Here is a 23,672-nt window from a genome sequence, read left to right on the forward strand (position 1 = left end):
AAATATGCTTAGAAGGGGACAAAGCATATTTTTCAGTTTCAATTTCATAGTACCGTTTTTGCCACGACACGACAAAACTAATACAGAAAAAACTATTAAAAGTCAACTTTTCTTTAAGTTTCAATTCGGCCTTTTTTTTTTTTTTTTTGGCTTTTTTTTCCTAAAGAGTGGCTTCGTGATTGAATTTGGCCTTTTTTTTTTGGCCTTTTTTTGGCTTTTTTTTCCTGAAAAATTTGGCTGGAAACATGTATTTATAGTCTGGTAACCCGGGAAGTTTAGTTCTTTTTGTTTGTTTCCTGTTCGTGAGCATTTCTAATCGCAAGAAAACAGTTTTATTTTAAAGCGATGTTGTATGATTGAGTTCGGAAACTATTGACCATAAAACAGCCAACACAATAAAAATTAACAGTAAGTATTATTAATACGATGCTCGGTCTTGCTTGAAATAGTTGTAAAAGAAAAATCAAAGATTTGTGATGGAGATTTATTAAAATTTCAATTATCAAATTAATTATCGTCATTATGAAGATTATAAAATGTATATTTTTATAAATTTCAGGATTATATCTTTAAGTGATTGAATAGAAAATGTTACTGAAATTTTATTATTTTTTCTTTTTGTGTAATATAAATAAATAATAGTAATTAAAAAAAAAAAAACACGCGATTGGTAAAGAAGTAGGGGGGTCGAAGGCCATTAATAATGGCGCATTATTTTGGCCACATTGTAAATGTTGGTGCTTACGCAGTTTACGGATCGTTTTTTTTTTTTTTTTTTTTTACAAGGGTATCACCACATTATCAAGGCCCAGAGGCCACTCAAGGATAAGGGTACTAAAATAATAACGTTATTATTTAGAATTCCATTATTAACATGGAAAGGAGTTTTAAAAAAATTAACCTTTTCGTAACTAACAATTTAAGGTGCTTATTCGGAATCACACTTATTTAAAAATACCAAGTCACAGAAGGAAAATGTAATATTTCAAAAATTTATCTAAATTAGTCAACTACTTTTTTGTTTTGGGTTTTTTTTTGGGGGGGGGGTGCTGATGCAGAGAGTAATCCGGCGGATCACTGATCCGCTGTATTTTTTTAAATCATATTTCCAAGTTTAATTAAAGTTTTATGATGATTTTTATTCAATTTTAATGTTAAAGTACAGAATAGGTACAAAACACCTTCCCTTCATGTAAGAGTGGCTTTTTAAATGTTATTTCAGCACGGATCACTCTCTGCATTTTTTTTTTTTTTTTTTTAACTAAGAAAATCAAAATTTACTATTTTTAGCGATTTTACTAAGGTTGATTTTAACCTCGACACTTATTTCATCTGACTTAATCATGACCGACGAAAACACTACGACTCGTTTAGTCGTAAAATTTGATTTCCTTTAAAAAAAAAAAAAATTTTAGTGCAGTCTCTGCACTAGTACTTTTTTTCGGACGTAAATAACTTTATTTAAAAAGCCATTCTTAACATGGGGAGGGTGTTTTGTACCTATTCTATACTTCAACTTTACAATTGAATGAATAAAAATAAAAAACTTTAAACTTGGAAATACGATTTAAAAAATAGCGCGCATCGCATCATCGCCGCATGGCGCATCGCATCACTCTCTGCATCAGCACCAAAAAAAAAAAAAAAAAAAAACTATTTGATCAACTTAGGTGAATTTTTTTTTCGTCTTCGTTCCCTGATTGGTGGTACGTATGTCAAACAAAGGAACCCGTTTTCGTGTTTCTAGTTTGTATTCGAAAAAGTTGTCAAAAAAACAAATATATCACAAATAAGTTATCAAAGGCAAGGTAAGTTACTTTTCTACCTAACTGGATAATTTTTTAGTGTTTTTATTTAATGTAAAATGTTTCGCTTCACAAAACATAACAATGTTTAGCGATGTATTGGAAAACTTATGATGGCGCCCGCGCCCGACTCTCCCTTTAACACGGTAAGTTTGGGAAAATGAGTTTGAGTTAACAATTAGAAACTATACATAATACTGTTAAAACCCCACCGAATATGTCAGCCCATGTCACGGTAACATATTGAGCGAGCTTCTAACCGTATTTTGTATAGTTTTCTATTTTTAACTAGTTTTCCCAAACTTACTGTGTTAGAGTTGTTAGAGGTAAGTACTTTTTGACGGACTGCCTTTTTAAAAATCTACCAAAAATTAGGTAATTATCCAATCAATACGAAATTTTCCGCCATTATTAAGAGAATGAACTTTATAACTGTACTTATTTTTCATAAACGATATATATATATATATATATATATATAATTTTTTTTTTTGCTCACAACCCCCCTCCCTTGTTTTGAGGGGGTTCCAAATATGCTTAAAATAATCATCTGAAACTGAAAAAAACATTGTTTTTGTAAGGGACAGGATTATAGATTAAAAAAAAAAAAAACTTGTTTGCATACCTTATTTTGACGTCTGAATATCAGAACTTCGATTGTGTTTAATTATCCCACTTTTCGGGTTTGTATTACTGTACACATAGATTCGAAAAAGTTGTCAAAAAACAAATATATAACAAATAAATGTTATCAAAGGCAATATAAGTTACTTTTCTACCAAACTGGATATATTTTTCGTGTTTTTATTCAATGTAACATGTTTATTCAACTCGAAAACCATACAGTTTTTACCGATGTATTGGAACATTCAAGATGGCGTCTTATTCTCTCTTTAACACGGTAAGTGTGGGAAAAGATGTTATAAATAAAAAACCGGATAAAATACTGTTAGCAACTCGCTCAATATATGTTACCGTGACATAGGTTGACATATATTCGGCGGGTTTTTAATAGTATTTTGTATAGTTTTTTATTCATAACACCTTTTTTCATACTTACGGTGTTAAAGAGGGTGTGAAACGCCATCTTGAATTTTCGAATACATCGGTAAACCCTGTATGTTTTTCGAGCTGAATAAATGTTACATTGAATAAAAACACAAAATATATCCAGTTTGGCAGAAAAGTAACTTATCTTGCCTTAGATAACATTTATTTGTTATATATTTGTTTTTTTACAACTTTTTCGAATCTGTACAGTAATACAAACCCAATTTTTTTAATATTTATATGAAAAAAGCCATTTTAAAATCTTTGAAAATAAATTAACAATTTTTTTTAGCGAGCCGAAGAATGCATGCTTGCATGACCATTATTAAACAGGGCATGCTTTGAAGAATCGATAAAAAAAAAAATTCGGTAAATATTGTGCCCTTTGTTAAAAATAGCTTTTTTTTTTTTTCGATCCCGTTTGAAAACGTTTGCCGCCTTTCGACTACGCTGAAATAAAAAAAAATTATTCTACTTTAAATTGCCCCGACCCCCCCCCCCCATTTTGGGGAGCCTGGCCCACATACACACTAAAAACCAAACTCATACAAATGGTCACCCATCTGGTACTGGCCAGTCTCAGCGTTAATAATACATTGAAATTTTCGTCACTGAAAAATAAGTTTTTTTTTTTTTTTTTTTTTTTTTTTTTTTTTTGGCTTGTTTGGTCTTCCATAGTTTGCTTTTTATCAAGTACAAATGTAAACTTTTAATCAAATCGACGCGAAGTAACTGTTTGCCTATATGAATAGGTGGAATTATTTGAAATCCAGGTACTTATATATTTTTTGCATATTCTCCTAGAAAATCACCCTAAATCTTAGACAACAAATAAATTATTTCAAAAATCTTTTCTTTTAACTTTTGGGGAAAATTTAATTAAAAATAGTAGAAAAAGTTTTACATTATTCTGCTTCTATGATAAAATTCAGGGTTTTATCTTTCTGGAAAAAGTTACTCAGAAATAATGATTTTAAATGGAAAACTTAAGATGTCGCCCGCGCCCGACTCTCTTAACACGGTAAGTTTGGGAAAATGAGTTTGAGTTAAAAATTAGAAATTATACATAATACTGTTAAAAACCTACCGAATATATGTCAGCCTATGTCACGGTAACATATTGAGCGAGCTTCTAACCGTATTTTGTATAGTTTTTTTTTTTTTTTTTTAACTAGTTTTCCCAAACTTACTGTGTTAAAGAGTTGTTGGGCCGCGCGCCATTTTAAACATCTGAAAACACTGTTAATAATTTTGGGTTTGTTTTACTATACAGATTCGAAAAAGTTGTCACAAAACAAATATAGAACAAATGTTATCAAAGGCAAGATAAGTTACTTTTCCACCTAACTGGATATGTTTTTAGTGTTTGTTTATTCAGCTCGAAAAACAGTGTTTACCGATGTATTGGAAAATTCAAAATGGCGGCCTACTCTCTCCCTCTGAGACGGTAAGTTTGAGAAAAGGAGTTATAAATTTAAAAAAAAGTCAAAATACTGTTAAAAACCCGCCGAATGTGTCAGCCTATGTCACTGTAACATATTAAGCGAGTTTCTAACAGTATTTTGTCTTTTTTATTTATAACTCATTTTCCCAAACTTACCGCCTCAAAGAGAGTTGGCTGCCATTTTAAATTTTCCAATACATCGGTAAACACTATCCAGTTAAGTAGAAAAGTAACTTATCTTGCCTTTGATAACATTTATTGGGTTTGTATTACTGTACACATAGATTCGAAAAAGTTGTCAAAAAACAAATATATAACAAATATTATCAAAGGCAAGATAAGTTACTTTTCTACCAAACTGGATATATTTTTCGTGTTTTTATTCAATGTAACATGTTTATTCAGCTCGAAAACCATACAGTGTTTAGCGATATATTGGAACATTCAAGATGGCGTCTTATTCTCTCTTTAACACGGTAAGTGTGGGGAAAAGATGTTATAAATAAAAAACCGGATAAAATACTGTTAAAAACTCGCTCAATATGTTACCGTGACATAGGTTGACATATATTCGGTGTGTTTTTAATAGTATTTTGTGTAGTTTTATTTATAACACCTTTTCCCACACTTACCGTGTTAAAGAGAGAATAAGACACCATCTTGAATGTTCCAATACATCGGCGATGTATTACATCGCTAAACACTGTATGGTTTTCGAGCTGAATAAACATATTACATTGAATAAAAAACGAAAAATATATCCAGTTAGGTAGAAAAGTAACTTATCTTGCCTTTGATAATATTTATTTGTTATATATTTGTTTTTTGACAACTTTTTCGAATACAAACTAGGAACTCATTTTCCCAAACTTACCGTGTTAAAGAAAGTCGGGCGCGGGCGCCATCTTAAGTTTTCCAATACATCGCTAAACATTGTTTTTTGATGTGAAACATTTTACATTAAATAAAAACACTAAAAAAAAATATCCAGTTAGATAGAAAAGTAACTTATCTTGCCTTTGATAACCTTTAATTGTTTTTGTGACAACTTTTTCGAATCTGTACAGTAAAACAAAATTTCTCCAATCTTTATCTGTGCCTAGACCTAAATGTGGTGCCGGGAAAACTCGTCTCCGGAAAACTCGTCTCGGGAAAACTCGTCCCCTTTCGCTAGGTAGGAAAACTGGTCCCTTATTGAATAAATATCGATTGAAAACACATTTTATTATCGTTCTTGAAGGAGATATTGTTTTTTAAAATAAACTATAGCCCCCCCCCCCATAATATTTTAAAAAAAATATTTTTACTTGTTTAATGTTTTTTTTTGTTTTTAATAAAAGCGTTTATTATGTTCATAAATGAGACCGCATATTTTTTTTATATTAATATAAAAAGAATTTACTTATATACTGTTGTTTATAAAAGGATAAAATTGATTTTTCGGGTTTGTATTACTGTACACATAGATTCGAAAAAGTTGTCAAAAAACAAATATAGAACAAATCGATGTTATCGAAGGCAAGATAAGTTACTTTTCTACCTAACTGGATATATTTTTTGTGTTTTTATTCAGTGTAACATGTTTATTCAGCTCGAAAAACATGCAGTGTTTACCGATGTATTGGAAAATTCAAAATGGCAGCCGACTCTCTCTCTCTCGGAGAGGGTACGTTTGGGAAAAGGTATTATAAATAATAAACTAGACAAAATACTGTTAGAAAACAACCGAATACATGTCAACTCATGTCACGGTAACATATTTTGAGCGAATTTCTAACAGTATTTTGTCTAGTTTATTATTTATAATACCTTTTCCCAAACGTACCCTCTCCGAGAGAGAGTCGGCTGCCATTTTGAATTTTCCAATACATCGGTAAACACTGCATGTTTTTCGAGCTGAATAAACATGTTACACTGAATAAAAACACAAAAAATATATCCAGTTAGGTAGAAAAGTAACTTATCTTGCCTTTGATAACATTTATTTGTTCTATATTTGTTTTTTGACAACTTTTTCGAATCTGTGTACAGTAGGCACCGCCAAAACTGGGGGGGCAGGTCAGTACTTTTTGACGGACCGTCTTTTTAAAAATCTACCAAAAATCAGGTAATTATCCGATCAATACGAAATTTTCAGCGATGATTAGGAAAAGAATGAACTTTATAACAGTGTACTTATTTTTCATAAACGATATTTATATATATATTTTTTTTTGCTTACAAAACCCCCCCTTGTTTTGAAGTGGGAACAAATATGCTTAAAATAATCATCTGAGACTGAAATCAACATATTGTGTTGTAAGGGACAGAATTATAGATTAAAAAAAAAAAAAAAAAAAAAAAAAATTGTTTGCATACCTTATTTTGACGTCTGAATATCAGAACTTCGATTGTGTTTAATTATCCCGCTTTTGAGTTTTGAAGTGTGAAATTCGGTGAATATGTTAAGTAAAATAATTAATTTAAGTTAAGCAAAACAAAAAAAAAATTTTTTTAATATTTATACGAAAAAAGCTATTTTAAAATTTTTGATAAATAAACAATTTTTTTTTAGCGAGCCGAATAATGCATGACCATTATTAAACAGGGCATGCTTTGAATAATCGATACCCCAAAAAAAAATTCGATAAATATTGTGCCCTTTGTGTTAAAAATAGCATCTTTTTTTTCGATCCCGTTTGAAAACGTTTGCCGCCTTTGACTATGGTGGACCAAACGCGCTGAAATAATTTTTTTTTATTCTGCTTTAAATTGCCCCCCCCCCCCCCATTTTGGGGAGTCTGGCTCCCACACACATACACATTAAAAACCAAACGCATACAAATGGTCACCCATCTGGTACTGGCCAGCCTCAGCTTAATAATACATTGAAATTTTCGTCACTGAAAAATAAGTTTTTTTTGGCCTGTTTGGTCTTCCATAGTTTGCTTTGTTTAAGACGAAAACGTAAACAGAGTCGATCTGAACTCTACGTCAACGCGAATATCTGGTTACCTATATGAATAAGTGGAATTATTTGAAATTCAGGTACTTATATTATAATATTTTTGCATATTCTCTTAGAAAATCATCCCAAATCTTAGTTAGACAATAAATAAATTAATTAATTATTTCAAAAACCCTTTTTTTTTTAATATTTAAGTACGTTTTTTGTGCAAGACAAAAAATGTCAATTGTTAACTTTTTGGGAAAATTTAACATTTAAAATTGAATTAAAAATAGTAGAAAAGGTTTTACATTATTCTGTTTTCTATATGATAAAATTCAGGGTTTTATCTTTCTGGAAAAAAAAAGTTACTCAGAAATAATGGATTTTAATAAACGTAATTTCGTTTTAAAAAACAACAACAACTTGATTTTGCGGCCATTTTTGGCGGTGCCTAGTGTACAGTAATACAAACCCAAGATTCTTGATAAACGATAGCGGAGTTTTCAATAAAATTGATTAATAAATTTATTTAGTGATTACTTTTTCTCTGAATGATTGATTTTAGAATTTTGAAGTAGAAATTTAAAAAATTAAAAATGAGTTAACGAGAGATTGTTAGCACATGGCATCTCTCGCGCCAAAAAAATATTTCGCTTTTAATTTATTAGTTAATTTTTGCAAAATTTGACAGGACAACAATAAATGTGGATAATTGATAGAATTATTATTTTAAATAACGCATGAGTGCATTTGGTATGAGAGAAAACGAAAACATAACAACAAAAAACTATCATAATTAAAAAACCAAAACAAAAAAGTAATACTCCCAGTTTTTAATTTTTTTGTTTTGTTTTTTATTATTGTTTTTATGACTCCAAAAAACATCGTTAAAATAAGAACCAAAAAAAATTGTAATTAACTTTGTATGAACATAATAAACGCTTTAAAATAAGTGAAACCACTAAGAACTTAGCCAGTTAGGTATAAAACGGACAATCGATTTTATTTAAAAAAAAAAAAAAAAAAAAAATTAAACAAAAATATTTTTTAAAAAATATTAGGGGGGGGGGGTTATAGTCTATTTTAAACAGCAATATCTCCTTCAAGAAGTATCATAAAATACGTTTTCAATCGATATTTATTCAATAAGGGACCAGTTTTCCTACCTAGCGAAAGGGGACGAGTTTTCCCGGGACGAGTTTTCCTAAATTCCCTAAATGTAGGTTCCATAAACAAAGCTTTCTTAGAACAACTGCACTGCACTGAATTTTTGTAGGAATGTTTGACACCCCTAACACGAAACTGCGAATAAAATATTAAAAAAAAAACTCGTAATTTCTTTTAAAAGTGGGTTGTTTATTTTCTTTATGAATTATACTTCCAAAATAAACTAAAGTTGTATAAAAAGTAATAGAAATATTTTTTTTATTTAAAAAAATAAATAAATAAAACTAATGAAATTAAGTGAATTTTACGAGTTCAGTATTTTTCAATTTTTAAACTAAAAATCTGGGTTTGTATTACTGTACACAGATTCGAAAAAGTTTTCAAAAAAACAAAGATATTAGAAATAAATATTATCAAAGGCAAGATAAGTTACTTTTCTGCCAAACTCGATACATTTTTTTTGTTTTTATTCAATGTAACATGTTTATTCAGCTCGAAAAACGTGCAGTGTTTACCGATGTATTGGAAAATTCAAAATGGCGCCCGCCCGACACTCTTTAACATGGTAAGTTTGGCAAAAGGTGTTTTCTCTTCTCTTCTTCTCTTCTCTTCTCTATATCTCTATATAAATAAAATGAACTCATTTTTTCCCCTCCGACTTTGACGTTTATAGGACTGCACCTGTATACATTTGGTGCAGCCGTATCATACACAAACTGAATCACGACATCTGCCGTATGTTATAGGGTTATTACATATCAAGGATCTCGCTGATCACAGTTTCCTATATTCTGTCTGGTGAGAGTCCACTGTAAAAATCGGTTACATTTAATGGAAGTATTAAAGTAAACTCTCTCTTACAAATTCATCCTACCACCGTCACTCACTTACACCGTACCAGAACGTTCACAGGAGACATTTAAAACCGATCACCGGTAAGAATTTATCTAAAAACTGGACTGGACTTACACTGAAACGAACCACGCTTACTTTGCCATTGTTTAGCATAAAACATAAACACAATTTATAAAGCATTTATTATAATAAAATTAGATTCAAACAGAACACAATCCGTTACCTGGAATTGAATTCACAATTACATTACTTCGATTTCGTTATAACCCGCGTGGTTAAAGTTTAATGAAAACCTGAATTGACATTTACGTGAAACGGCGAAACGCACCAAACTTACTTACTTACTTACTTACACAAACACAACTTCCGTTTCGCTCTTTCCTTACGTGCTTTTTTGGTTTCTTTCTTTCTTTGTTTCTTTCTTTCTTACCTTTCGTTGTCTTTTTGCTTTATGGGTGATGGTGGTGGGGGTACTTCCCGATGTTTATCTTTCCTTTCGGTCTTTCCTTCTTTCTTTCTTTTCTCTCCATTTTCTGCTCTTTCCATTGTTAAAACGAAACGAAACAACCGGATATTCCAGGTTTTACTTACACTCTATCACTCTACGACTATTACTTGTGTATCCAACTCTATTTGTGCCAGTAAAAAAAAGTAGCATTTATTGTTTTTTGGTAATAATTATTAATTGCTTATTTGTTTTGTTGGTAAATGTTTCGTTTAGGTCCACCTCCACAATTTTCTTTAAAATGACGACATATATAGGTTTTCGACTATGCTGAATACGAAAATCGCATTGAAATGTTGCAGAGATAAGTAGTTATCAAGATAGAAAAAAATGCATTATGCACGGTAATTTTGGCGGCCATCTTGGTTTTTTTTCCTTCGTGTAAAATTCTGATTGCTTAGGGCGCGCGTGCATGCGCGTAAAAAATGGCCGCCAAAATTGCCGTGCATAATGCATTTTTTTCTATCTTGATAACTACTTATCTCTGCAACATTTCAATGCGATTTTCGTATTCAGCATAGTCAAAAACCTATAAATGTCGTCATTTTAAAGAAAATTGTGGAGGTGGACCTAAACGAAACATTTACCACATCTTTTCCCAATCCAATGTAACATGTTTATTCAGCTTGAAAACCATACAGTGTTTACCGATGTATTGGAACATTCAAGATGGCGTCTGATTCTCTCTTTAACACGTAAGTGTGGGAAAAGATGTTATAGTTTTTTATTTATAACACCTTCTTCCATACTTACGGTGTTAATGAGGGTGTGAGACGGAGACGCCATCTTGAAATTTCGAATACATCGGTAAACACTGTATGGTTTTCGAGCTGAATAAATATGTTACATTGAATAAAAACACGAAAAATATATCTATCCAGTTTGGCAGAAAAGTAACTTATCTTGGCTTTGATAACATTTATTTGTTATATATTTGTTTGGTTTTTTTTTTCACAACTTTTTCGAATCTATGTGTACAGTAATACAAACACCCATTTTGTGTTTTATATAGATAAAGTACAATTGTTGAATGTTACTGTTTTGATTATATTCGTTGGGGGAGGGGGACAATTAAATAATTAAGAAAGATTAAAATGAAGCGAAATTTAAGTTTCCGTTACATTTTTACCACCGTAAAACAGTGCATACTCAGCAAGTTTTATCGTATTTTATTTATTTTTTTGCATAATTAATGATGGAAGTATTTTTCTGTTTATTTTCTTAACATCTGTTAAAAAAAAAAATAATTTGTACATTCTCTGGAAAAAAAGAATCAAACTTTTCTCTACTTTCACATGTGTTCCATTTTAACAAACTGAGCCACAGCAACGCGTGGCCGGGTACAGCTAGTAAATAATAAACTAGATAAAATACTATTTAAAAACCACCGAATATATGTCAACTTATGTCACGGTAACATATAATGAGCGAATTTCTAACAGTATTTTGTCTAGTTTATTATTTATAACCTCTTTTCCTGAATTTACCGTGTTAAAGAATGTGTCGGGCGCCATTTTGAATTTTCCAATACATCGGTAAACACTCTGCTTTTCGAGCTGAATAACATGTTACATTGAATAAAAACACTAAAAACATATCCAGTTAGGTAGAAAAGCAACTTATCTTGCCTTTGATAACATTTATTTGTTTTTTTGACAACTTTTTCGAGTCTGTGTACAGTACAGTAAACCTCTAAATTTTTTGGTACTTGTGCAGTTTTCCATTGACATTAAAAAATGAAAATATTAAAAAAATATATTGTACGTACTCGTCATGGGATAGTTTTCCTACAGAAAAAAATCACGTAATTTCATCAAGTTTTTTTATAGCGAAAAAAGAAAAAAATCAACGCTACAAGCGAGTAATTATTAATTCAGCCATCTTAATTCTTAACCAAACAGAAAGTTCAAGTAGGGGGATTTCCCTTTTTTTTTTTTTTTTTTTTTTTTTTTATAGTGAGGCCAAATTTTGCGAATTTGGCCTTCAAAATTTCTGTTTGGCTTTTTTCTTCACCGATGAAATAAAAAAGCTAATAAAAACAACGCAATAAAACTTTTAAAAATACGGCACACTTTTTTTGTTCTTTTGTTTTTTTGGTAATTTTCCTTATTTTTTCAAGATAATACTATTAAATGGACACTATTATGCCAAATTAGCCCCTCCCCCCAAAAAAAATGCACAAAAATTCGAGATTTAAGGTTTTGACGAGATAATTTAGCGAATTGTCCGGACTATTGCGAGAGAACCATCCATTAGTTTTTCCTGAAATTTTGCCACAAATTGTATTTCAGTACATAGATGTGCATAGTAACATTTTTTTGCCGAAAATTCCCGTTGCGTCCGTTTTTATTTCATCGGTGAAGAAAAAAAGGCCAAACAGAAATTTTGAAGGCCAAACTGCTTTAAAAAAAGGCCAAATTTCGAATTTGGCCTCGCTATAAAAAAGGGAAATCCCTCTACTTGAACTTTCTGTTTGGTTAAGAATTAAGATGGCTGAATTAATAATTACTTGCTTGTAGAGCGTTGATTTTTTTTTTTTTTTTTTTTTCGTTATAAAAAAAATAACTACTTGATGAAATTACGTGATTTTTTTTTTTCTGTAGGAAAACTTTATCCCATGACGAGTACGTACAATATATTTTTTTTTTTAAATATTTTCATTTTTTAATGTCAATGGAAAACTGCACAAGAACCAATTTTTCTATTGATTCTATTTTTACGATGTTTTCAGGGTCAATGTGAAATTTTATGCTCTTTCCAATAAACTGAATATAATATTTTAGACAAACTTTTTTCTTTTTTTCAATTCACGCCCCCCCCCCCATTTGAAATGTCTATTAAAAAGTAAATTAATTTACTCACCAAAGTTTTATATATCACAAATTGAAGATAAAAGATAAATAATATATTCAAATTTAAAACAAAAGTAGTGTTTTTTAGAAATTTACCTGTAAAGTCTGAAGTTTAAAACCTTTTTTTTTTTTTTTAAACCACGTTTTTTGTTTTTAAATGAAAAAAAAATTAGGGTTTGAATTACATTTTTCGAATAGTTATAAGCTTTGAAAGACGGGGTGGAATTATTCAATATTTTTCACGAAGTTTCTGACACCCCTAGCCGCACGCTATTTTAAACACTCGTCTATCTGAAAACACTAATTTCTCCACTCTTTATCTGTGCCTAAACCTAAATGTAGATTCCATAAACAAAGCTTCTTTCTTAGAACTGCACACTCGTTGAACTCTCTTCCGTTTATCTGCTTTCCAGCTGACTACAATATGGTCGTCTTCAAGTCCAATGTAAACAAGTTCTTGATGAGCCGTTCTACTAATTTACCAAATTTCCATCACTAACGATTACTATATTGTCCAATTGACTACTGTACACTCTTTAACCCTTATCCTCGAATGTCCTATGAGTCTTGATAAGTGGTGATGCCTATGTACAAAAAAGAATGTCTTAATATCCAGAAAACTTCTTGTCTACCCCAAATATGAATGTAGAACAAGGGAAATTCATTAATTGAAGAAATCTGAATCGATAATTTAAATGCTATGAATTATTCACAGGTCAAAAAAAAAAATCAAACTTCACCACTCGATTAAAAAAAATTATATTTGATTAAAAGTTGTATTTATTTTTATTTATTTTTTTTACAAGGTGGTCACCACTTATAAAGGCCCGGAAGCCACTTGGGGATAAGGGTTATTGCGTGTACAGTACGTTAGTATTGGAGATTTGATAAAGCCTTACTTGGGGGGGGGGGGCGATTCATCAGGAATTTATTCATGTTGGACTTGAAGACATCCAGGTTGTAGTCAGGTGGGAAACAAGCAAACGGAACAGAGCTCCACAGGCATGCACTTTCAAGAAGCTTTGCTCATGGAATCCACACACTGGTTTTGGTACAGATAAAGTGGGGAAAATCTTTGACAGTGGTTTCAGCTAGACGGATATCCTTCGTGAAAGACTGAGGGGGACCAGAGATCTGAGCCCAGACGAGCACTTGCCATGGAAGCAACGACAAAACAGACAGGCTCGCAACATCTCTCCCACGGGAGAGAGGCCGCAGGGAAGAGAAAAGGGCATCCCCCACTAAGCCAATTTTGTACTCTATCCTGCCTTGATAGGCTGTCTTCAGCAGCTCCCACCCAAATGTGGCAGCAGCACTCCATCTCCAGACGCACTTGGCTCTCATATAGAGAACTGCATCAGCAGTAAGACCCCCCCCCCCCGGAGCAGCAGAAGGATCCCACCACTCCTCCAGCGACCTTGGCAACTGACCTGATGTACGCATTCACCCCGAAAGTTGTGAGTGGTACCATTAAAGCGAACAATCGTTTGTGATTCAGAATTTAGTTTCTACATAGTCACTACCATACTTAATGCACTTTTGCAATGATACATCTCTGCTCTAACACACTTCTATGACAGGGGTTACTTTCTTAGTCTCGTATCGTCAATATCTGCAACACAGATGAAACTTTCAGGTCATGAATGTATAAGTTCAGATGAAATTAAAAAAATAATAATAAAAAATAGAAGGCCAGGAAAAATACGAAGAGCGTTCCAAAACGCTCTTCGTATTTTTCAAAATCTTTTGTAAGAGTTACTTCCCTTGCATTGTAGTAATTATCTTTTTTGAAAATGTCAAGAAATGGCAGGTGATTATTAATTTTCTTTATCGTCGAAAGTGAAAAGCATGAAAGTATTTAAAGTAATTTTATCAAACATCAGAGCAATGTCTGCACTAATTATAAAAATTAACTGTCGTTATTATAAACTTAATATTAGAGCTTAAACAAGTGTCATGTTCAGAGGTACTTTTATCATCTATATGACTCTGAAGTGTTTGGTTAAATGGCATAGAGAAAGGTATGTAGAATTCTGTAAGGAATGAACAGTCACTTAAAGCCTAAACTGTTATAGGCAAATTACCTATTGTAACATAGCTTTGTCACAGCGCCTCAAATGTAACCGGAGTCACACAGGCTAGTGTCTGGGTTATAAATTAACTGCGATCTCAAATTGTGGGATCACAAATATAACACTTTAGTTGCGGGCCTTTTAAAGGTATTCAGGCAGTTCACTAGATACTGGAGCTACACATATATTGTTGCATTTAGTTCTGAGGTGATATGTGCTGACCCTAAGTTCGTGTGGCAACACCATTTTCTCACCAACAGGTTTTCAGAGATACTAAAACAGCCCTTTCACTCTCCAGATCGTCTCTGCTGGTGATTTCTTTCGCCAAAAATCACTATTTGGCTGGAAAGTCTCATCACTGAAAAGGTCTGATTTGGAGACATCTGCAAAAAAAAAAATGAATCACTTCAAAGACGAAATGACTAAAAAGTCACTGATAATGATTTTCTTATAAAGAAAATTAAATATTTCAATAGTGTATATATACAAATATGTATACATAGTTCATATACAAAGAAAGAATGGTGTATATTTTGTTCTGGTCATGAACAAGATATGTTCTGGGTGGCTGGAATCTTTTTGTTGTTCAACTTAATTTTTCTTGAAAGTTATTATGGTGGAATTGGTTGGTTTTCAGGCCCCTGTGTTTCACACTATCATGGAGACATCAGGCACTGCTCCAAGAGTCTGTCAATTGTTTGAAAAATTTCGCTTTAATTGAATCTAATTTTGCTCCCTTCGTCATTGCATCTTAATCTATCTTAAAGAACTTTTCTTTCTTTCTCCTCTTCAAAACAGAAACAGTCGTGAATTAATTTCCTTTTTTTTATCCCCTCTCTCTTCTTCGTTTTTGGTCTTTATCAAAATAACTTTGCCAGAATGACAATTTCACCGTTAGAATATGTCAGTAATTTGTCGGTAACATTTTACTTGATCTGTACCTCTTGTTATGCTAGACAAGCTGATATATATATTTTTTTTTTTTTTTTCTTTTTGAGAATTGAAAATTCTGCCACTTCTCTCATTATTCATAATGAATTGTGAGAATTTATCAGTAAGGTACCAGCAAGGCCATTCTACCCCCCTCAAGATGCACAATATCACAACACCTGAGCCCAAGGAACTTTTGAGGGCATCAGGTGTGAGTCATGTTTGGACTGGTTACCTCAGGGTGCGTAACTGGAATATTACTTTTTTGTTTTACTCTTTCACTTCAAACAAGGTATATTACCACTTGGAATGTAAGGGTTTACTATTTGGGATTGCATCTAACCGGGGACTGTGGGGAGTTGAGCAACAAGATGTCTGTTCACATTACATTTAAACTGATGCAGATTAGTTCAGTCAGTTTAATAGGAAACAGTTTAAAAGTAGCAATCCGAGGGAAGAAGTAGAATTTCTGCCATTTAGAGATCCCAACAATGACGGGTTGAAATACTGGTCCGACTTTAAAGGTATTTCTTTCCTCTCGCAGAGAGCCGTCCCTATAAGATGGTTGGATCACACAATGACCAATTTGACTCCTGGGTGTAATAATTTCGGTTGGAACTTTGAAGGACTACTTCTAGACTCTGGGTTTTATGTAACAGTCAGAACTTCCAGACACCACCAAAGAAAAATGTTTTCTCTCTCTCTCACTTCTGTCAACTTTATATTTGAGCAAGGCTATCCTTCACTAGAAAATATATATGGCTTGAAAGACAATCAGCAGATGGCTTTTGTTATTAATTCCTTCAATGTGACATTGTTTTAACTTTTGGCAACCTACACCCAATGGTGTAGATCACTGAAATATATTTGTTATTAGATGGGCCTTTTTTTCTTTCATTTGATAATTCTTTTGTTACAACATATAGGAGTTGGTCTTAACAGTCCATGTGAAGATTAGCTCCTATAAAGCATCAGTGCACTTGAAGTAGGTATGGTTGTAAACTTCAGCTATTTTAAGAAACAGCAATTTTGTAGCATAATTGAGTCTGATATGTCAACTCTACTTTGTTTTGGTGATCTTAGAGGACTGTAACGATAATGTTTCACAAACAGTTGATTCTGAATAGTTACTGTATCACTCTTGAAGACATTGTCATAGCCGTAGTGATTATGCATGTAGAAAACCTCTCTAAACTTGATCGGAAAACTTTTTCACATATGTACCTAAATAATTTACACCATTCTAGGATAATCTTTCATTGTACCTTTTGAAAGTCAGTTTTTTCTTCACATTTAAATAGTGTTCTTTATCTTTTATTTATTTTTTTTAATCTCCATATATTGTGGGTTTCTTTTGTTTGTTTTTTTTATGAATTGGACCTACAAAAAGAAATTTCATCGATTTACTAAAAAAAAAAAAAAAAAAAAAAAAAAAAAAATCAAAACAAACGGATCTTTTTCTTTGTTTTTAGCATAAAAGAAATCATCCCATTTTTTTCTTCAGTTTTGTTTTGTTTGACGTAATGAACTTCATAGAATGACAGACGTTCCAGCTTTTAATCATTTGATGGATTCCTTAATCATCTATAATATAAATCTCACCTGTCTGTTTAAATGTATGTTTGTATATCTGCCTAAAACTTTCGATTGACCATCCTTAAACATGTCACTTATTTGGCGATGGGCGCAACAGCAAAAACATAACTTTTTTTTTTTTTTTTTTTTACAAGACACCTCCCAAACACTCGGGCAATACCGGACACCCAGGCTAGTTTTCAAATTTAAGGCAGAAAGAAATCTTCAGCTGTTCTCACGACAAAAAACAACGAATGGACCACAGCTGGGAGGAGCAAAAAGCAAAACATTCGCTCGTTTTGATCATAAGTCTTGTTCTGACCTTTTTTTTTTTTTTTTCTGATTACTCTTGATAGTTGGCATAACGGACAATTATTTTAACACATTTCTCAAATCCGTATACAATCTTTACACTTTATATTCTCATCTCAACCTTGCAATCATCACAATCAGTTGCATTCTAAATGTGTATTCATACTCTTGATTACATGAAAAAGATACTAGTACAATAGAATTGTCCGACAAACTATTTTCAGATTATATAAGTCATATACATGTAAAAAAAATTTGCGATTGATTTGTTGTAAAACCAAACTCATCTTTTTACCTAAAACTAAATGGAATTTTCATGAGCAAAGCTTCTTTCCAAGAACTACATATTTGTGGAGCACAGTGCCATGGGTCTGCTTTCAGAACAGGATTATTTTTAAGTTCAATGTTAACAAATTCTTGTTGAGCCATCCTTTTAAATAATTAAATTTGGTTTTAGTCAGCTAACATACTTCCCAACTTCCGGCGTAGTGTTACTGGAAGTGGTGACACCGCAAATCAATTTTCACTTTTATTGTTCTTCAGTATTTCTATTGTGAGGTAATTTATTGAAATATAATATAAAAGGACATTATTGAAAACAAAATTATACAGAATAAAATAAGAGTAGTCTTTATTTTGCACCTTTAATAACAAAATTAAAAATAAAAACATTTATTTTATAAGAAATATATCTTTATGAAATTATGAAAATAAGTTTTGTTTTTGAATTTATGTAATAAATATGTTTATGAACATATAAAATTAAATCAAATAACAAAATTTCGGACATCATAAAAATATATCCAATACATAATATTCTCAAAATAGATTTTTAAGATTTTAAAATGTTTTTAATAATTCTTTTTTAAAAAAAAAAAAAAAAAAAAAAAAGCACAAGTGTTTTCAATTAAAAAAAAAAAAAAAAAAACATTTGAATAATTCTTAATTAAAATAAGACCAAAAGAACTTTTCAATGATTATTAAATAAAGAGAAAAAAAATGATCGGAAATTATATAATAAAGAGTACATGCATAGGGGAGATATAGGCGTGAGAAGAAAAAAAAACAAAGAAACGGTTTTGCCTTTTCATCGCTTTTGGTAACTCTATGCCGGAAGTTAGGAAGTACGTTAGCTCAAATTCTATTCAGTTTCAACAATCGTTACCAATCCTAATAATGTTGCCTGACTGTCCAACTGACAAACTCATTAACTCTTCTTTTCAAATGGCCTTTCACTTTGGTAAGCAGTGACCTGTTAGTGTATAAAAATAATAGATTATTTATTAATTGTATTTTTTTTTTTTTTTTTTTTCCCCCCATTTCATGAAATTGTTCAATTTGACAACCCAAACTGCCTTTAAAGAAACTTCTATTTGGATTATCTGGACAGCTGTTCTCATCTTGGATCTTATTCAGCTGACTTAACCTCCGATCTTTGTCAGGTGTATCTTGTCAAACTCAAGAATCTGTACAGAATTTTAAACAGAATCCTTTATTTTAATCTAGGGGGTAACTTGCTCTTGTTCTGTCATCCTTGACCAGGTAGAAGTTTTAAGTAATGTGCAATTGTCCACAAGAATGCACGTCATAGGAGATAGTGTTAATGAGTTTCAAGTTACATTCTTTTGGAGTTTGAATGTTCGATTCTCAGTGCAGATGATACCAAGAATACAATTACGAATTTCTTAAGACTTATACTTGCTAATAGCCGACAGAACAAGAGCAACTTACCCCTCATGGATTAAGTAAAATGTTCCATTCAAAATCTCATACAGATTCCCAAGTTCTGCAGGACAGGAAGATTTTCGAATTTGACAAGATACACCTTAAGAACGTCAGCGATTACCTCAGCCGAAATGTTGCAGGAATACTATACAAGATAAGAACAGTAGTTCAAATTAAGTAAACTATACAAATTATCAATCCTCATCTCGAAAATTCTGAACAAAAACTTTGTATTATTTGGATTCTTTGGACTACTGTTCTCATCTTGAGTGTTATTCATACAATGTTTTGGCCAATGTAACCTCCAACCTTCTCCAGGTGTATCTTGTCAGTCAGGAATCTGCACAGAATTTAAAATGGATAGCATGCTCTCATTCTGAACTAATCGTCTAACATCCAAGATGAGAACAGTAGTTCAAAGAATCCACATTATCAATCCTCATCTCAAAAATTCAGACATAAGAACTTTCTAATTTTGTCTTTCAGATGTTTCTTGAAATGCCCGAGAGTGAAAATGCCGTGTTAAATTGAGCTTGGCACTACAAATACTATCACCTGGACTGAACATCTTCTTTGATGGTAATTTGGACGTGTGAAAATTAAATCTCACAGCAAACTATTTTTTCAATTATGATTTTCGCCTTTAATTATTTCCAGTATATAACGGTGACAACCGCGTTGGCATTTGTAATTTATAACTTCTTTCTTAAATATTGGAATTTGTTTTATCGGTCTCGAGGTTTATCAAGTAAGCGCCTACACCAACCAACAAAAGAGACTGAAGGTTGCATACAAAAAATAATCCAGAATATCGGGTCAAGTGATGCCGACAAAGGAGATATACTTTCAGAAATGATTCTTGATTTACCTCCACATGAAGATATCTTAAGGCTCTGTGTTGGATATCATTACGACTTCAACTTGCTACAAATTGCTATCCAATTTGGTCACACGGAATTAGTCGTTCACCTTGTGCAGACATATGGAAAAACTTGTAATGGACACAGTCCACCATTGCATCTAGCCTCCTTTTGTGGTCATGATGATATTGTCAGGTTTTTTATTACTTATGGCGAGTCACTAGAACAGCTGTCAAATGTCAACCTTCCGGTTCCACACAATGTTTGGTCATGTACGCGGCATACTTGCTCTCCTAGTCTTGACTTATCCGTGACGAAAGAAATGGGCGGGAAGCTTACTCCTGTGCAGTGTGCTATTCTGGGAGATCAATCAAGTTGTCTGAAACTACTTGTCATAGAATCACGTCAGTCTAAGGAATCAGAGTTGGCTTATGCAAGCCAATGGCTTCACTTGGCCTGCAAGTATGGAGCTATCAATTGTGCATTGACTTTGCTGGAAATGTATCCTAATATTGTAAACATTCCTGACAATGATGGGTGGACACCACTTTGCAATGCAGTTCATTGTGGTGAGAAACTTGTGCAGATACTTCTCGACCACGGCGCCACGGCAAAGACAGCTCCCCATCTAAATGAGACCATTCTTCACAGATTATATTCATACATTGTCCTGACCTCTGGATCATTTTACAAGACAACCAAATGTCTTTTAGATTCTGACCTCAAAGAAGACATCAATCGAATAAATGCAAAAGGATGCACGCCACTGAATCTATTGATTGAACACATGTCGTACCAACGCTTGGCTAAAAATGTGCACTGCTTGCCACCATCCAATTTTATACTGTCTTGGCCAGGTTATCAGCAAGAATTTAATGATTGTTTAACTCTTTTGTTGGAATATGGTGCTAGTCCCCATCTTGCTGGTTCTGATGGGATTCAACCTTTAAACAAAATATTACATATCGCATTGGAAGAGAGTATCTTCCAAAATTTGCATGATTGCTGTCGAGTACAACCAATGGTGTGCATATGTAGAAACCTCCGGATTTCTCGGTGCCAGATGGGCACATCAGTTGTGAATCCCCAATTTGAACCCAGTCATCAGATCCATTTCCAGAGCATCAGCAAAGCCATAAACACACTGCTGAAACATGGAGCTGACCCAAACACGCAATGTACGCACGAGCATGCTCCGCTCAAACTGTGGCTTATATGTCTTGGATATCTTTACCCTAGAAAACAGTGTAATGAATCTGAGCATGTACTACAAATTTTAACTGACCTACTCGAGCATGGGGCAGATTCAAACTTTGCTACAAGTTCTACATACCTTTCAAGAGCTGCTACACAGTACTTCCAATTTCCAATGTCTGTCCGAATAGAACACAACTGTGTTTTCTATGCCGATCTTGTAACTCGGTACCTCCGTGTAATGCTTAAATACGGTTTCAATCCAAATTATCCCTCAAGTGCGCGAAATTCCTATCTGGAGGGGGGTAGAGGAAACAGTCTCATAGACTTTATGAGCTTGACCAAATTTTCAGAGACTTCTCAGGACTTTGAAATCCTCCATACTTGGCTCAAAACCCTTCTGCAATGGGGAGCTGATCCAAACGTAAAACCCTATGCATCAGGAACAGTCGTATATCATGAACAAAATTCCCTTTTCTTACAAAGACTTGACGTGCGCTCACTGTCATATCTGATTATGGCGAAAGAATATGAATCGTTTTTTAAAAATGGCTATGCTGAAAAATTGCTGCGATTGTTCTACAATACAATGGACCACAAGAATTTATTTTGTTATTTCAGGCACGCAAGTTCCATATCTCAATTCCACCAGCTTGGAGAAATAGGTAAAGAATATCTGAAACTCTTAAAGACTTTGACTATGTACCCACGCACACTGAAGGAGATAGCTCGCGTATCTATCTACAACTCTTTAGACCGTAAAGTGGCCCTGAAGGTGCCTCATCTACCGTTGCCTCCTATCCTACAGAAGTATTTATTGAATATTTAATAAAAACTAGGGGGTGGGGGTTCAATTCCATTCTTCTACATTTGTAGGAGAGACTTATAACCTGAGGCAGATCCATCACACTAATAGATTTACCTTAAAAGAAATAAAATATAGACATGTTTCATTTTCTCTTTTTTCTTATCAATATCTACTTATAATACAAGCAGCATGTTCTGTCTATCCATACTTTAAATTTTTCGTAAATGAATAGCTTAATTTCTTTTATAAGTTTTATAAAGTCTACATATTTTCATTATGTACTTTTAATCTTCAATTTGTACAAAGATGCTGCTGATCACCAATTTACGTGATACCGTTATATCTATGCCTCCGTATTTATAAGGGTAAATAATTAGCTTCTTTTTCGTTTATCTCAACTTTTACAAATGGAAAATATTGCATTTATACTAAATATAAAATTTAAATTAATAAGTAAAATTGTTTCTGTTCTTGCAAAACAAATCAGGCTTATACTGTACTAGCAGGGAGATTTGATGTTGCCCGGGATTGAATGATCACACTCCCATATTTTTATTGTCATTGAAATCAGTGAAATTGTCTAGTTTTCAATCAAATCAATTGGTTGCCTGCTCTAGTTAGGGATTCATCACGGTTCACTGGGAGGAAGCCTCATATGCCTTCTCACAGTAACTTAGTTCACAATACATTGTAGTCATTTTCTTTGTATTTTTTTTTTTAATTTAAATAAGTGTAATTCTAAATATGCTCCATGTTGAGATTTGAACGTATAAACATTCAAATTTCTTCAGACATTTTTTAAACATCGTTCATTAAAAGAGTGTACTATTCTATTAAACCTTACAATTGAACTGTAGAGAATTTACTGTTGATTTTATAAAATTATTTGTTTAATGTCTTGAATGAAATTTTAAAATGCAAAAGTCAAGTACCATGCTTCAATTGTTCTTTAAACAGAAACATTAATTTCAAATGCACCCTGTCATATCAAAGAATCTACTGTTGATTTTATATGCCTGGCCTCACTGCTTGTGTGGTGATAATGGCTTGAATTAAAGTTTAAAATGAAAGTAAAGTATCATGGTGCAATTGTGCTGTAAAAAAAAAACATTCCTTATGAAACAGTCCCTGTCATATCAAAGTACCTATTGTTGATTTTATGTCAAGCCTTTCAGTTTGCGTGGTAATAAAACTCTTCAAATGCATTTGTGATGTCAGGTTGTGTAAGGTGTTAACTGTGGTCAAAATCGCCTGTTCGTTCTTTCATCGGATTTTTTTATTATAGTTATCAAAGACATTTCAATACAAAACCTATCTAAGAACACTGCTAGGAACATAAAGTACCTTCATGTGAAATTTCATAAAAATCAGCTTGGCCATTTTCAATTCCATAGGGAACACACATACACGCGTGCGCGTTCCTTTCATATAATAGTAGAAAATAGATATTCATTCTCAAACAAACATAGCGATGCACCATTTCCTGCTGGACTGATGTCGCAAATGAATCTTTGATTAGGGGTCAAAACTTTCTAAGATATTGAAGTTGTCTATTAATGATACTCATCATGTGTATTTTTCTAAATAAA

The 23,672-nt window shown here is 32.6% G+C and overlaps 1 protein-coding gene across 1 annotated transcript; it reads left to right on the forward strand.

Annotated features, from left to right (window-relative positions):
- Window positions 1-269: 269 nt before the first annotated feature.
- Window positions 270-22,228, forward strand: LOC145291966 (uncharacterized). The gene is made up of 2 exons (XM_080137905.1): window positions 270-408; window positions 19,708-22,228. Exon 2 carries the CDS (start codon window positions 19,852-19,854, stop codon window positions 22,102-22,104), a length of 2,253 nt encoding a protein of 750 aa, XP_079994031.1. The 5' UTR covers window positions 270-408; window positions 19,708-19,851; the 3' UTR covers window positions 22,105-22,228.
- The last annotated feature ends 1,444 nt before the right edge of the window (window positions 22,229-23,672 follow it).

The sequence above is a fragment of the Euprymna scolopes genome, chromosome 13, assembly GCF_053919585.1.
Source record: "Euprymna scolopes isolate OS-2025 chromosome 13, ASM5391958v1, whole genome shotgun sequence".
NCBI lineage: Eukaryota > Metazoa > Mollusca > Cephalopoda > Sepiida > Sepiolidae > Euprymna > Euprymna scolopes.

Coding starts and splice junctions, on each gene's coding strand:
- LOC145291966 (XM_080137905.1), top strand. CDS start 19,852: ATGATTTTCGCCTTTAATTATTTCCAGTATATAACGGTGACAACCGCG.